This window comes from Linepithema humile, chromosome 3 (genome assembly GCF_040581485.1).
Source record: "Linepithema humile isolate Giens D197 chromosome 3, Lhum_UNIL_v1.0, whole genome shotgun sequence".
In the NCBI taxonomy this organism is placed as follows: Eukaryota; Metazoa; Arthropoda; class Insecta; order Hymenoptera; family Formicidae; genus Linepithema; species Linepithema humile.
Genome location: NC_090130.1, coordinates 30,170,200 through 30,186,190, shown reverse-complemented (window position 1 = coordinate 30,186,190; position 15,991 = coordinate 30,170,200). Strand labels below are relative to the sequence as shown.

At 37.9% G+C, this 15,991-nt stretch overlaps 1 protein-coding gene across 4 annotated transcripts; it reads right to left on the bottom strand.

Moving 5' to 3' along the window:
• Positions 1 to 185: 185 nt before the first annotated feature.
• On the bottom strand, positions 186 to 15,082 carry LOC105669807 (segmentation protein paired). 4 transcript variants are annotated; one of them, XM_012362938.2, is made up of 6 exons: positions 13,148 to 13,295; positions 12,899 to 12,994; positions 10,261 to 10,399; positions 9,667 to 9,956; positions 4,692 to 5,105; positions 186 to 3,070 (listed from the first exon to the last, which is right to left on the bottom strand). In XM_012362938.2, exons 2-6 carry the CDS (start codon positions 12,918 to 12,920, stop codon positions 2,499 to 2,501), a joined length of 1,437 nt encoding a protein of 478 aa, XP_012218361.1. In that variant the 5' UTR covers positions 12,921 to 12,994; positions 13,148 to 13,295; the 3' UTR covers positions 186 to 2,498. The 4 variants fall into 4 exon arrangements, with proteins under 4 accessions (XP_012218361.1, XP_012218359.1, XP_012218363.1 ...); XM_012362936.2 differs by lacking the exons at positions 12,899 to 12,994; positions 13,148 to 13,295 and adding an exon at positions 14,092 to 15,082; XM_012362940.2 differs by lacking the exons at positions 12,899 to 12,994; positions 13,148 to 13,295 and adding an exon at positions 14,092 to 15,078 and having other exon boundaries at positions 9,802 to 9,956.
• Positions 15,083 to 15,991: the final 909 nt, after the last annotated feature.

Here is a 15,991-nt window from a genome sequence, read left to right as displayed (position 1 = left end):
TTAATATTCTTGTGTAATTTAATGTTAAAAATATTTCTGTCTCTTATAAAAATTTAAACAATTTTTAATATTATTTTTCTACATTTAAAAAGTATTTTTTCTCTTTTTTTATATCTGTTAAAAATTGGATATTCAACATTAAATTAAGTTCAATTAAATTTAATGTTTAATATTAAAAGATTACAAATTTTATTTAAGTCTTTATTTTGTAATTAATTGTAATACAATGATGCACATATGTTGATTATACAATACAACAGATTCTTTTCATCGAAACATATACATTTATCAAACATTTTTGAGGTATAAAACAAAATATATATCAGTTATGCTTTTTATCATCATATTTTGTATGATAGAAATGCAAATCATCATTTTTCTACAAGTATGTTTTAATGTTACACAATATTCCATATAAATTTCTTAAATAATTCATCAATGTAATATTTAAAAATATTTTTCAAATAGTCAAAAAATAAAGGTTATTAATATTATTTATTTTTTGTTTTAATATAATTTTGTTTTATATTTAAAAGGTAATGTTGTGAAGAATACCAAAACTTAGATTAAAATTATAGAATTCAAAGTATTCTCATATTCTTCTTGCCACGCAATTATTTTGCCGCAGCAGAAAAAAAATTATTAACTAACTTGTTTTAGCTTGACTATTTTTAACATAATTACTTAATTTAATTAACTTGAATGTGCACTCGAGACTTGTGAAACGTACTACTTTTGTAAATTATTAAATTTAAACTAAAATTAATTTTAATTAACTAATTAATTACTTAATTTATTAATTAATCTTATATTTTAATTTAATTAAAATTAAAATAAAAGATTATAAAGATATTAATTTTTAAAATAAAAAAAATCTAAGGAAATTATATTGCACAAATTATCGAATAATTATTTATAAACATAAATTATTTGTAATAGTAAATAAAAGTAACATTATAAATAATATACTTTAAATATAATATTTTTAATAAAATTTCTTATTTATATCATATTGTAAAACATCTTACAAGCATATTGCAAAATGTTATTTTTTTATTTACTATTTTAAATAATTTATATATTACAAATAATAATTAAGTATCATAATCTTAATTTCTGAATATTTGAGTATTCAATACTTTATGCAGTATGGCTCTTTCGAGTTTGACTTTCGAAGCTATTATTTCACTGTTTGAGTGCACAGTCACATGCATTTTATATTCACATGTGCTTTATATAATTTTAAGTGGCTAAGTTTAAGAACTAAAATTATAGGCACTCTGTAAAAGTAAAATCTTACAAGAGAGATTAAAACAAGATATAGAAACCTAAGAATCAATATACATGTGTCCTGTCTAAACCTAAAAGATGATTTTACTTGTGACTCATCCCAATGGATAGTTTGACAGGTTAAAATTATACTAAAGTTGGCTTTTAATCGTATCAACCGTGTCAAATAATTTTTTTATTTAATCATTCAATTAAAAAAAAAATATTTGAATCAAATTATCCACTTGGATGAGCAAGTAGTATCGTCCTCCGGTCTAAACTGGACATTACAAAAGAAAAAATAATATTACAGAAATATTTTGCTAATTTGTCGCTCAATAAATGAATTTAATTTACGAAGTTAATTCATGTTAATAGTATTAAAATAAATACGGTATGCTTTTCTTTTAACTAATATTTTGATAAAAGAAAATTCATTTGAATTAGACGAATTTGTGAATATTCCGTATAGAAGAATATATATAACAATGTACAATTTCATTTTACAAATATAAAGAAAGCTAGTAAATTTGTACAAATAATAATTTGCTACATTATGCAGAAAATATATATCTTATTATACAAGTCTTTTAGAAGTCAAACTGATCAACGTCACGTTTTGTAAATTTTTTTAACAAAGTACTTGATTAATTTGAATGTTTATCAATTTTTTTTATTTTTTTGTTTCATGGAATCGATCAGTTTCGCTTCTGAGAGGCTCAACTATATTATAAATCGCGTTTTCTTCATTTTTCGCTAATATTATATAATATTTACATTATAAGTCTCACTCGTAAATGTCACAATTTTAGCACCTATAACTTATTGAAAACGAAAGTGTTTCGACTATTCTGATACCGAGTCTCTACACAATGTTTTACAATGTTTACATACAATTATAATCACTGAAATAGTTTGCTTTTGACGCGCGAAGCATGCTGCGACCACTTTTAACACTTCAGTTTTTGCTATCGATATCTTCTTCAAGACACATTGAATAACATTAATTATTTTGTGTTGTCAACTTTTCAAGATAATCACGTTGCAATAATGATATTCTTGATAATGTTTCATTCTGTAGAATAACGATAATTGATTTAAGATGATCCGGGCAGGACTTTTTCGGTCCTGCCAAGACTTCTGCTGACATTGAATCAACAAAATGCGCAGCAGATACCTCTTCAAAATTTCTCTTCAAAGCTTTGGCTTTCGATCTGCGAGATCATCCTTTAAAACCACGAAACGTGAAAAGATTGTGGCGCAGGTCTGGCTGGCTGTTGAAAGCCTTGCGCGGTATAATGATTGGCGAACGCCTGATGGGGATGAGCACTGTAGGCGTGAGGTTGCTGCAGACCCGACGGCGGACTCTGGAGATTCACTCTACTGCCGCTCGCTGTAATCGCGAGATTCCACGACGGCGACGTGGTTCCCTGATTGTTTTGTTGTTGCGCTTGCTGCTGCTGAGCAGGCGAAACCGAGCTAATCGGGAGTTCTGACGAATTCAATTGATCGGTAGCGGAATTCGAATTGCTAGAATTTGGTCCCATCATGGTGACGAGAGAGTTCGGAGTCGGTGACAGCTGGTGGCTGCTCGTCTGCTGGTAGCTAGATGACGTTGAGGGCCCTGGGTGACTAATATGAGTCGTTGTCGACGAAGTCGGCAACAATGGATTGGGATAAGTCACCGTGGCCGGGAAACTGTAACTCGAAGTCGATGCCACGGACGGAGGCAGGCGTGCCGCGGAATCCGTCGCCAATTGATGCGACATTGACGAATGATGAGACGAGTACAGTTCTGGAACTTGAATGGAATATAATAATAATTATTGCCTTGAGTTTTAATTAAAAATTTAAGTCAATAATTAAAATAGGAATAATGTAGGTATAGATTTCAATTTAAGCAACATCGATTGGAAGGTCTCTAAGTTTCCTGCGTTATTTGGAAAGCTAGATTGCGAATTATTAAAATAGAAATAATATACTACTCTACAAAAAGTAGGGAATGCTTTTCAGACGTATAAAATTCAGCAATTTTTAATCCGCTGAAATTAGGCGAAAAATCATTGGAGACAAAAAATTAAAAAATTATTTTGAAGCTTGAAGTTTGTATTTTCACGTGCATTAGACCGCTTTTTATCTTTACACTTCTAACAAAAGCCCAACAAATTCAGATAGTACATGATATTCTTAGTATGAATAATTGTATATTAGCGATACTTTTTTTTCTAAATAACGCAAGAGTTTTAAGTTAAACTTGTAAATATTTTCAAGACATACACGAAAACATACTTTTGCTGAAATGTCTCAAATTTGTGCTATATCTGAATCAAAATTATCAACAGAGCACTCGATCTTATCGCACTCGATCTTATCGATAATATCCATTTTCAGGTATACTGAGAACATGTTTAGAATATCTAAAATACGATATCCATTTTTAGATATATTGAGATTATCTTCAGTATATCTGAAATATATTCAATTTTTGTAATATTTCTACGGATAGCGGTATATTAAACTTCAAGCTTTAAAATGTTTTCTTAATTTTTTGTCTACAATGATTTTTCGTCGAGTTATAGCGGTTTGAAAATTGCCTAATTTTAAGCGACGGCTGAGTGCGCGGTGACTTCGTGCGTACTAATGGCGCATCGCGTACTGCGCGGAGTAAAATCATGGTGCTTTCAGCCATTCGGCCGCACCTCTTGCCGTGTCGTTCAGGCGTTTAAAATTTAGCAATTTAATCCGCTGTAATTCGGCGAGAAATCATCGCAGACAAAAAATTAAAAAAGCATTTTAAAACTTAAAGCTTGTACTTTTACGTGCTTTCAATCGTTTTTAAAATTTTTTATTTTTACAGTCCTGAGTTTCAAAAGAAGAACACATTGAGCGTAAAAAATACAGGTTGAACTTTAAAGTCGTGTAATTCGCTAAAAGAATTGTAGCAAAATTTAAAAAAATGTGTTGAATTTTTCGCCGTTTCAATGGTTTAAAAATTGTTCGATTTTGGACGTCTGAAAAGTATTCCCTATTTTTTATGGAATAATGTATATGGATTAACATTTAAGCAACATTGTTGTCTAAAAATGTTTTAAAAATCTTCTACATGAAAGAACATTTTTGTTGGAAAAATCGTGTCAGATACAGATCTAAAAATAAATTTTGTTTCACAATCAATATTACAGAGAATGAATTACTCGATCTGGCTGATGGATCGTCAAAACTTTTTGTTGCGATATGATCTGCGATAAGATTGAGTGCTCTGTTGATAATTTTGATTGCTCAGATATGGCACAAATTTGAGACATTTCAGCAAAAATGTGTATGTTTTCGTGTATGTCTTGAAAATATTTACAAGTTTAACTTAAAACTCTTGCGTTATTTAGAAAAAAAAGTATCGCTAATATACAATTATTCTGGCTTACCTTGGCCAGAGGAAAACGCAGCATCTGGCAAACTCTGACCGTGAGGATGAGAATGAGGATGGCCCGGCGGTACGGCCGCACCCGCGTGAGGATGAGGTGGTCCCGGCGGGTGCAAAACGTACGAAGCAGCCGGATACGCCACGGAACCGACGTAGCTGCCGGAGGCCGTCGAAGAAATTTGCTTTCTCAATCTAGCTCTTCTATTACTGAACCAAACTTGGATTCTAGCTTCCGATAGCTTTGTTCTTTGAGCAAGCTCCTCTCTAGTGTAAATGTCAGGATATTGAGTCCTTTCAAAGGCTCGTTCTAATTCGTCTAATTGTTGAGCGGTAAAGGTCGTCCTGCTCCTACGCTGCTTTCTTTTCAGCGGGATTCCCGGTTCGCTTTCGCAATCTGATCCGGAACTAGTTTTACCTGTGAAAAAAAGAGCATAGTTTTAATCGGGAAACTTAAGAGTCACATTTATATTCATTGAAGTCTCATCAGTTTACTTAATGCGCAATAAGACTTTTTCCTCGCGATTTTTTCTTCAAAAGAAAATATCAAACATAGCTTAATCCATACCTATCGCGGTTTAGAAGCTGTTCTACCTTTAGATTATAAACTTCACAATGCGATGATTGATTTTCCCGAGCACAAGGCGAGAAGATTGCGCGATTAGGCCATGAAATAATTACGAAACACTCGTTGCTAGCTGTCGGCTTTCGAGCGACAAAGAAATCGTGTAAAACGATCACACGTGACGATGGACGAATGACAAAACGAGACTCGCCTTGTTCGGCAAAAACGCCAGGCTGACCGATAGAGAAAGGTAGATTGCGCTTTTATAAATATATCGGTGACTTATGTCACACCGAGTGTGAAATAAGCACCTGGCTCTAAACTCGCGCGGTACCCTTTGACGCTGGCGCGACGGTTCTCTAAAAAAAGAAGGCAGTAAACCAGCAATGCGAGCCCATCGATTCCGTTTACGAGGCTGCAGGTGAACTGCCTTACGATGCAAGTGACAGAAACTCAAACAGGAACGGCAATGCATGAGTCAAAGTTAATTTTAAAGTGAAAAAAATAATTTCTCAAACTCTTTTATACATCGAATTATTTAAGGACACAACTTTTAGCCGCATCCACTCGAGCTTTGAAAATAGGCATTTTTTCGCGCATTTTCGTCGCGAGGAGCCGCGGCGAGTAGACGTGACGCGCAGACGTTGAAGACTTTTTGCTTCCGCGATCCGTCGCGATGCATTTTGGGATTGTCGTCAGTTTCTCGAGTTTACACAGCGCGCGACTAATCGGGCGACGACGCCTGACGCTGGGACGGGCCGCGTTAATGCAAATTCGACACGGGCTCTATTCCCGGCTCGTCGTCGTGCTTTTTTTTTATCCACCTCCACCTTCGGGTCATTTCGCTCTCTCTTTCTCTCTTCGTCGAGTTTCACGAATCAACCGACACCTATCCGTATGCAGATGGAAATAGTGCTGGCGACAACGTGATCCGACAAGAAAGCTTGAACCGCGATTCGGCCACGTCCATGTGCGATGAAAGATCAGAAATAGCTCCTACGACATGCCGCTAGGACTTTGGAGGTACTACTTCCTTCCTACGAAAGGGGAAGGCGGAATGAGTATTGTTCAGATATTGAACTAAAAATAAAACCGTTGGGAAGGGCCTGATTGATGATTTTTTAGTGTTTCACGCAGGTATATGTGAACCTGACGGGGGTTAGGTTTTGATGTTCAGGTATCTTTTGACCAGAGATATATTCACTGATTCTATTCAACAAATTGTTTTTCACATTTTACATTTTTGAGACACTTCCACCTTTCTACATTTTTACTTCACATATTTTGCATTTTTTCACCTTTTTATACTTGTTACACTTTTCATTTCACATTTTCACATTGCTGTTTTTTTTTTTTTTTTAAATAGTTTATATAATTATACTTTATTGTTATTCTATACACCACTGCCGAATTTTTTATACAACATAAGTACTGCAAGTTAAATTTAGCATAAACAAAAAGGTGTTTTACGAAAATCGGATTTTGCAGTCAAATGTTGTAATTTTTTCGGCAATATAAAATTTCTTTGCGTATTTTGTGATGTTTTCGGAAAATATTCAAGTTAACTGACAACATTCCACGACAAATCACTACGTGTGATGACGGATTAACATAGCTACTTCGTTCTAATATCGGTCGCAAACCTGGCAATCACTCACCCCGTGGCTAATATCGGGTTCGGAAATCTTCGGGTATTATCCATCGGCCGCAAACACTTAGCCCAGCGAGAGATATAATTTTGTGCTCTGATTTTGAGATTCCCCTGAATCACGCGTATCGTCGGCAAAAGCAATAAAGACCGCACAGAAAACTCACAGAAATATCTCTATCGAAGTCAAAAGGATTCAATCGCGTAATTCGTAATTTACGCCGTTCTCGCCGCGACGAATTACAAGTCCAGCGCAAGATTACAAATTAGAAGGGATCGAATAAGATCGATATTATGCAATTTTGTTCGAATTAACAGTTTATTTATATTCGACTCATCGATTATCATACATTAAGTGTTCATACGTTGGTTAACTTCAATAAAACTATATACCATTGTGTCCTACAATGCATGCACGATATATTGATTACGTATGAGGTCCTCCGCGGAATTTGTTCAACCCTTAACATTTATTAGAATGTCGCATACCTTCTTCGGTCAGCTTATGATTCCTCGTCTTTATACGCATACTAATACCGTGTGACATGTTTCATCTGTAAGAAAAACATTCCGACACGTTCGCCGAACAAAGGCGTCACACTTCATCTCGACAGCTTCGGCAGCTCCTTCGATTCGTGTACACTTGCGGTCGGAATTTAATAGACGGGATCCTTTTCCGTTTCTTCATCCCCCGGCGAGGTCGTGTTATTTCTGCCCTAGTTTCTCTATTTTCTTTTACGGGTGCCCGGGCCATCAGAGCGATCGACTTACGTCCACGAGAATCCTCTTCCTCCTCTTTCCACCGCGGTTTCTTTCATCTTCCTCAGCTGCGATCCCAGGATGGATCTGTGGCGGTATACACATTTCATTTGTCTTGTCAGCACAGCCATCCCTCTACTGAGGCGCCGATTTGTGTCCGCATTTCGTGAGAATTTCTGTGAGACATCAAGCGCCACTTTTCGTCTCGGACTTCTCGTTTGAACGGCAATTATGTATCTATGCATCAAATTGGCGTATAAAATGTACTATGTACTATTTATCTTATCTTTTTTATCGCAGATGTCATTTCAAATTTTTAATTTTTGCAAAGTCGCTGCAATCACGTCGAAAGAGCTAAAAGAGAAGGAAATCCTGATTGATCTTTGAGTCAGCAGGCGCGCGTCGGCCGTTGATTTTCTCGAGAACGATCAACGCTTACACACACGTAAGCCTCACATCTTACGGTGCAGCCCACCGTATAAGTTCGCGCGTACACACGTGGGCATGTACCGAGCGGCGAGAAAATTACAGAGCCCGGCGGGCGAGGCGAGCCGGGTCGGCTACTGTAGGCAGGCGATCCGACGGCCGAGCACCGCAGGCGAACCGGCAATTTCCGAGACCGAGAAACGCAGGCGCGGCCGATTAATACGCGAGCATTTAATTTACTCATTCATCGAGCGAGTGTGGGTTCCACACGGTGGTCCGTCGTGTGGGCCAGGTGATGGGGCGTGCCGCGGACGTTGGTGGATTCGAGGTCCTTTCACCACGCAAAATTGCGCCCTTATCCTCGAGCTTCTGCTCGCGGATTCAAGTGGGTCAGCCGTGGGTGTCCGGCGGTCGTTCGCTATAACATCGTGCTTTAGAAATATCGCAGAAAGTCACAATATTTTGTCGAAAATGACAACACGCATTTCTGCATTCTGAATTTCCTTCTCCTTCTAGTTTATCACGTGACATCTTTATAATTTAGTTGCAATGCACACAGTCGCCGGACTTGAGAAATATTTTACGGAAGCCACAAATTTTAAACGGCTTGACAAATTGCGCACAGAATGCTATTCAAATGTATTCTTTTAAAAACAGCAGGCATCTGTCTCGCCGGTTATAAGCGGATTACCTCTTCTGCTACTGTCTCAATGCTAGCAGGTATAATGGTGACACTAATTTCTGCAGAATCGCGCACCTTGACGCCTCGCAAGAAACGTAAAAAGCACTTGATTCAATTTTAAGAGACGTCGCGTAACGAGCGAGTGCAGTCTGCTTGTGCTAGTCGATGTCGTTATAATCCAATTTCGTGCAAGAATACTCGGCGTCGGGCAGATTCGCCGATTCGCCGGCGATCATCAATCTCCGTTAGAACACGGGAAGAAACTCGGGCACTCAAAAGGGCGGATGGACTCCCCGCTCGAGAGACTCGCCGCTACCATTAGCGTAGAATTGAGAAAATTTCGAAGAACTCTGGACTATTTTCGTATTGTAGATGAAAATTACGTCATCCTGAGATATGGAAAGTTACAAATTTTAACGCGCCAAAATATATGGCCCATTGATTTTATATTAGGAGCATGGATCTCAGTCTTTGTGTCCAGCTGAGACTAACTGTTCAGCTAACAAAGAAAATTACAGGACAAATTTTGAACCCTTCTTAAAAGTCTTCTTAGAAGTCTTCTTAGCCGAAATACAATGTCTACCGTAACAGTAAAGCAGTCCCGTTATTTTCTGTATTTTAGTGAGCTTTAAGTCCGTTACCATATATTTATACCTGACGTTCCTGTCTGTGTTTGTGAATTTTTCTGGAGATTCTTTGTATTTATGTGGATTATGTGGATTTTTCTAAAAATCGTTCACATTTCTCATTTTATCAGTGTTTTGTTTCCAATTGTTCTTGTCTCTTAAGATCCGTACTCCGAATATCAATTAATTGTTACTTCGCTAATTATTCCGTATTTGCTCTAGAATCAAACGATTGCTACTTTCGTTCAACAAATTGTCAATGAGACCTCTTACCGTCTCCGAGTTTGACGTCGTTTTCGGTATCGCGGCCTCTGAGCAGGCGAGAAATAGCGGACACACTTGGCGCGCTGGCCCGGTCGCAGATGCCATCTTTGATAAGACGATCCCTGATTTCCCATGAGAACATACCCGGATTATCCTGTTTATATTGCTCGATCTTCGCCTCCACTTCCGGCGTGGCCACTCGCGGTTTACTCCCACCGATCACACCAGGCCTGATGCTTCCTGTTTCTTGATAGCGATTTAGTATCTTCGATACACATCCGTGGGACACCCTCAGTTGTCTACGCTCAACAGAGAAAGATGCAATTAATAGATTAATTTAGATATTGTCGTAGAGTATAATTGTTTATCGTGTGTTTCGAAAAGCGCTCTGCTATTCGGAACTATTCGGAAAAATTTAATCATTTTACCAGCATTTGAGATAATCGAATATTTTCGGTGAGCAAGTAAAAAAAGTCTTGCGCATTGAGAAGAACATTACAAAGTATTGGAAATTTTCTGTCACGTCAAAAAGAAAATTATTCCAAAAAAGAACGGTATAAAGTTCTTTCGAATATGTCCACGATCGATATATCGATATTGTACCTTGAAATTACGCACGGCCTAATTCCCGACGCAGCCATCTCAACGATTTTCAGTCGAGTGTGATTAGGTAGCGGTCGTCCATTGATGAAAACACCTCCTAACTGATTCACTCGCCCCTGACCTGGTATCGATCCTAAATCTGGAACAAATGATATGTTTGCTTCCTTCATCGTGTCGTTGAAAATCCCGATAAATGTCACCGCGACTCTGTTAATATCCCATTTTACTTTCCCGATCCAATCACTCCCGCAGAGGCGCGATTGAGAAATCGTCCTTCGGGCAGCTTTGATTTCTGAGCAACACCGGAAGTGGAGAGAGGATCGGCGAGAGGGGGACGACGGAACGGTGCGACGATTATTGGACGGCGTATAAAGAGGGCAGCCTGAATTTATCGCGCGCTCGATTCGACTTCTCTTTGTCTTTCTCCCGAGACGGAAGAAAGAAAAAAAAGCAAGATAAAAAGAGGAAGAGAAAGAGAGAGAGAAAAAGAGAAATATATAAGCGCGGGCGGCTCTGAAGCATATAAAGCAACAACGCTACCGATAAGTCTAATAAATCCCAGCGCGGTTTACGACGCACAACAATGATAGCGTATAATTTGCTCGGCTTATTTAATTTCGCATTACACGATCTCGGCTTCAATCTAGAGAAAAAGGAACGTACACGCTCCAGGAAATAAAGTCATTGTGATATTTACTGCAGGCCGCGGTTCGGGACGCAATTATTAAAGCAAACTGGAGCAAGGCAACGTAACGCGATGCGATACGTTGCAATTAATCGTTTGCAGAATTAATCGAATTAATTTCTCGTGTACCTGTGCGTTATTCAAAACCCGGTCTCCAGTATTTTAAGGAATCGACTCGCTTGTCATAAAGGACACGATCGCAATCGCCGAGAGTAACGAGACGAATGAGCGATACGATTAGATGGGCAAAAAGGAGACGCGCAATCGCACGTTCGATGTTGAGGAAAAACACGCTCGCTCTTACGAGGCGCGATAATCGTCGGAAAAAGGGAGTCTCAATGACAGCGCAATGAAAAATCAGATCATCCAGGCGAGACGGCGATCGGCGTTTGCTTTAGCAACGACAGTTGTGCTACATGTAGTTGCGACACATCACGTGTGTTGTTAACGTAATCAACTTATTAACTATTGATCTTATTTGCGACTAAAATGGATATTCTGGAAGACTGAGCTATAAAACGCGGAACAGCCTTGATTTGCATGGTTTGCGAGAATTGCGCAAAAAAGCTCACATCAAGTTATCATAAAATTTAAGTTACAATTTCACAATTTATCTGTAATTTCATACAAAAATGTAGCTCAATGTTTGGCACGACATTTTCCGAGATAAGAAAATTAGAAAATTGGAATTGTCGCATGATGAAGATTGAAGAACCATTTTTTTTCGCGAGATAAAATTGACAGAAGTGAAATATAAATATCGTTTTGATAGCATCGATATGCCAAGTATTATTTGCAGTACCGCGCTTAGGCAGATTGAATTAATTCTGTGGTTTCTACCGCCCACTTGACTGCAAATTATTAATCATTTAGAGAGCTCGCTGCGAGAAGGAAGCGGATGATCGATTTCGCAGCTTTCACTTTTCCAATCCGGGTGCAAAACGTCGCACCTAGGTAAATCTGTGCAAGCAAAACGTTAATTACCGATAAAATGGTCCGATCGCAGTTTTTCACGAGCGCAATAAGAAAACAACAAACAATATACATTGTTGCACTTTCACATTCACAGCTCGACAAAAATATGGAAATTATCGCATCGCCGTTATCGTTGCCGTCGTCATCGTCGAAAGACGAGAAACGCAGCGGCGTATGGTCGCACGCTTTCGTTTGTAATTAAACGCATTTCCGCGTAAAACACTTTGTCGCGTAAGACAAAGGATAAGCAGGCTTCAACTAACGCGGCCGGCAAAAAACATCCGTAGAAAAAGGAAACCGCTATCCGATTGCGCAGAACACTTGCATAACCGTGGCCATGCATCGCCGCGGGTGCAACCGACACTCGAAAAACTATACATGTCGACCAACGATCGCGCTCCTGCGAAACAATTTAATTGATCGTTTGATTAAGAAAATGAGAGTGTAAAGCTTCAGCTTTCAATATTTTTTGCGCGACTCTGACTTCGATTCAAGCCGCACTTCAAAGAGAAAAAGCCCTTTTCGCAAAAAAAAAAATTGCAGCACGACTCATAAATCATTATAATAATAGAATGAGGTAAGAAATCCTGCGTTCATACGATAAAAATAATTAATGATCATCATTGAAGAATTTTTTTTTCTGCAAGGATTTTACGGAAGCGCATTCGTTGAGTTGCTAATCGTCCGCCATCATTTACCGTCGTGATTTCCGCGAGCGCACACTGTATCGCGTCTCGCTTCCAACTAGTAAATCATCAAGCGTCTAATTACCCGCGTTAATTACGTTCAAGTCACTGTGCGCTCCGACACTGACAAATCGCATTATTTAATTTCATCATTGCACGTATCGGCGACATTTCTCGTGAACGGAACAAGTATCGAAAGGCGTTTTCTCTGTCCTTCCTACTGTTATTCGATTCTTTTGACATTGTGCAAAGTGAGCACAGTGTGCAAATTGATTATTTAAAATAGATTTACCAGTATTACTTAATTGACTCATCAAGAGAATGTTTTATTGCTGGTATTGTTACGAAAATTGTTCAGCTTCAAAACGACAACACAAGTATTCAAAGGCTGTAACACAAAAAAAAAGAAAAGTACAAAAAGGAACATAAAACTTGAGCTGTAAAGAAATTAATCAATTAAATTCTTAAAATTACTTTTGAACATCTGGATTATAACTGTCGATGCGGACGCGCGCACGTTTACTTCAGTTTTATTACTTACATTCTGCAGCTTGTATTTGTTCAAGTAAATATAAATTCATCTCACAACACTTTAGAGCTATTTATACTAATAAATTTTAACTTTCTTTTCTTGTCTCATATAACTGTGATTGATTCTATGCGAATATATTCACTTTGTTAGATGATCGAGCATAGACTGATCGGCGAGGATAAACGAAGAGTACATACGCGTGAAAATATAATAACAAAAATAATAGATGGAATGTAATGTGTGTAGATATACAATGTAGATATACAATAGAAAAAACTTGCTGCGTAATTTGAATATACGAGAATTATGTTTAACAAAGGTTCTGTTTCTCAATTTTGATAAATTATTATAGTTTTTGGCAGTTTTTTCTACAATGAAAAATATATATTATTGTCTATTTTACACACTTTTGTGACCAATATTCTTTTATTCTTTAGAAAGTAGAAAACAACAATAAAGAAAAGAATAAAAGCAGCGAAGATGAAAAGAAAGCAAGCATTGAAATGAGAGATAAAAAGCTTTGACATTTCGAGAATTTTTGTTTTCCGTTTTTCGGAGAAACAAGATCATTAATCTTGTGGATACGTGATTTATAGCATTTCACATTCAATAGTTGAAAAGTTTCTATTTAAAATTTAATCTTTTTAAACGTTTTCAAAAATTTTCAAGAGAAAATAAGCAATAATAGACTTTTTTATCTGTTACGTACAGTAGCATTAAAAACCTTATTTTAATAATTATTATTGCTTCATATACATATTACACATTTTTTAATCCTGCATTATATTTATTTAATAATTTTATGATTAAATATATAATTTTAAATGAATCCAAAGAAAGTATTAAATGTTTAAACATTTGCAAGATAATAAAAATGCAATTTAGATCATAAAGGCATTTCATAAACTTTGTCCGGCGATTATATAAAATAAATGACTAAATGTAAAGCGTACCTTGAAATGAATATCCAGAGAAACATGGTCGCATCATCGAAAAATTAGTGGCAACCGTCATTTCAACCAAGCGAGCCACCGCGAGGTAGTTCGAACGAATTCGCACCGGCACCAAGTGATGTAAATTTCACCACTACCGCACCTCACTAAGCTTCTTGTAAAATCGATATTTGTCACGATCAATCTTACAATCCAGTGGTTTACTTATTCGAACAATTCCATCGAATCGCAATTTATCAGACGATCGCGAAACGAAACACGTAAACAAACACCAATGAGCCATCTTCATAATGTGGAAAACTTGATAGCGATAGGCCTGCCGATTGAATCCATTTGGCTATATAAATTATTCAGTTCGTGGTCCAATCATACTTCAGTTCCTCTTCTTTAGCGCCCGACTGCTCCGTGATAGACCTCGATCGATCAACTTTCCGATCCTGATTGAGCGTCATCGGATTTCATCAAACAGATTTAATTGACAGGATTAAATCTATTTGGATATTTAACTCGTGCTCCTAAGTCATGTTGTAGTTCCTTTTCTTTCTCGCGCGCATTCAGATAAATAAGATAAATATTCGCGAACACTTCCCGCGCTCGTCCGCTCCGCCGTTACCGCGGTAGATCTCGACCGATCAACTGTTGGATCCTGACTAAAGTTTTCCGGGGATGAGGTGTCGGGGTAACTAACGGCCAGGTACTCCCACCAGCAACCGCAATACTACCGTGGTTTCAGTGGGGTACGCGTTGGCACGTTGCCTGGATGCAACCCAGTGCAGCCGACTCGGTAAAATCGTAAGGCAGACTCACGTTCTCGGTGGTGCTGGTGTTTGCCGGCCAATCACGGACGCAGCTTGGTGTTTTACCACGCCTCCGTTTACGCCCAGATGGGTGCCAGACGATGGGCATAAGGTGCCCACCTTGGTTTTATTGCCGCGCTTTTAGGAACGCATGATGACTCACATGACGATGTTTCTGGAGAAATGTAAGCTGGAAGGTCAAAAGGATTTGTTTTCCGCATCTTTTTCCATTCTGCGGGGGTGCTTTTATTTCATCTGCATTCGTAATTAATCTGCCATTAATCCAGTTGTATTCGTCATCGATCAATGATCAACGACCGGCCGCAATCCGAGAATTGACTGTCAAATGATCTTGACAACGAGCATGGAAAAAGTTACACAATGGCGCTCTACATGCTTATTTGTGGAGCGTGCAATTAAGGTAATGGGAGAAAATCGTCATGATCTTTTCGCCGTCGGTTCCGTGCGACGTCATCGCTCGAGCACAGATTGTGCGCTTCTTGCGCGTTTTCAGGCTAACATAAGTAAAGCGATTTGGCGCAAATCACCGGCGCAAGGCGCGTAGTTTACCTAATCTCCAGTGTCAGGTGTTCACGCATGATTGCGAATTACTTCAAGACTCCCGGGGCTTTTTTCTCACTCCCAGGAGGCCTCCATTTCGAGCTATCGGGGAAATGACGAGGCACGACTAAAACAGGATGCGACACAATAGCCACGGTGGTGACGTAAGACGGTGATCGATTGCTGGTTTCCTTCAGTAATTAAGCATCTTAAATAAAGAGGTACAACCCCAAAGGTGTTCAACCTCCGTTTCAATATATTCAATAATTTTCACTAATCTCTCTAACTTTATTTTTTATATTATATTTTTTATACGCAAGATGAATTTACATTAATATAAAATTTAGGAATTCTTTGCTGTTGCGCAATTTTGTGTAACGTTCAAATACAAGTAAGCGCTTGTTTTTCTTCTGTGCGATTTTTTTCTTCACTTCGAGGTAGGTCTCTTTTTTTTAGGAAAATTTAGGGAAGTTAATGCAACCTTGAGAGTGATTTATGTTATATGCGGTAGTCCAGGAAGTAACTTAATTAATTCACAAGTA

Excerpts from the sequence above, each read along its gene's own strand:
- LOC105669807 (XM_012362936.2), bottom strand. The coding sequence starts at position 14,152 with ATGACGGTTGCCACTAATTTTTCGATGATGCGACCATGTTTCTCTGGA. Across the intron at positions 10,400-14,091 it reads CTCTGGATATTCATTTCAAG|ATTTAGGATCGATACCAGGT; the intron begins GTACGCTTTACA and ends CATTTGTTCCAG. Across the intron at positions 5,106-9,666 it reads CGACGTCAAACTCGGAGACG|GTAAAACTAGTTCCGGATCA; the intron begins GTAAGAGGTCTC and ends TTTTTTTCACAG.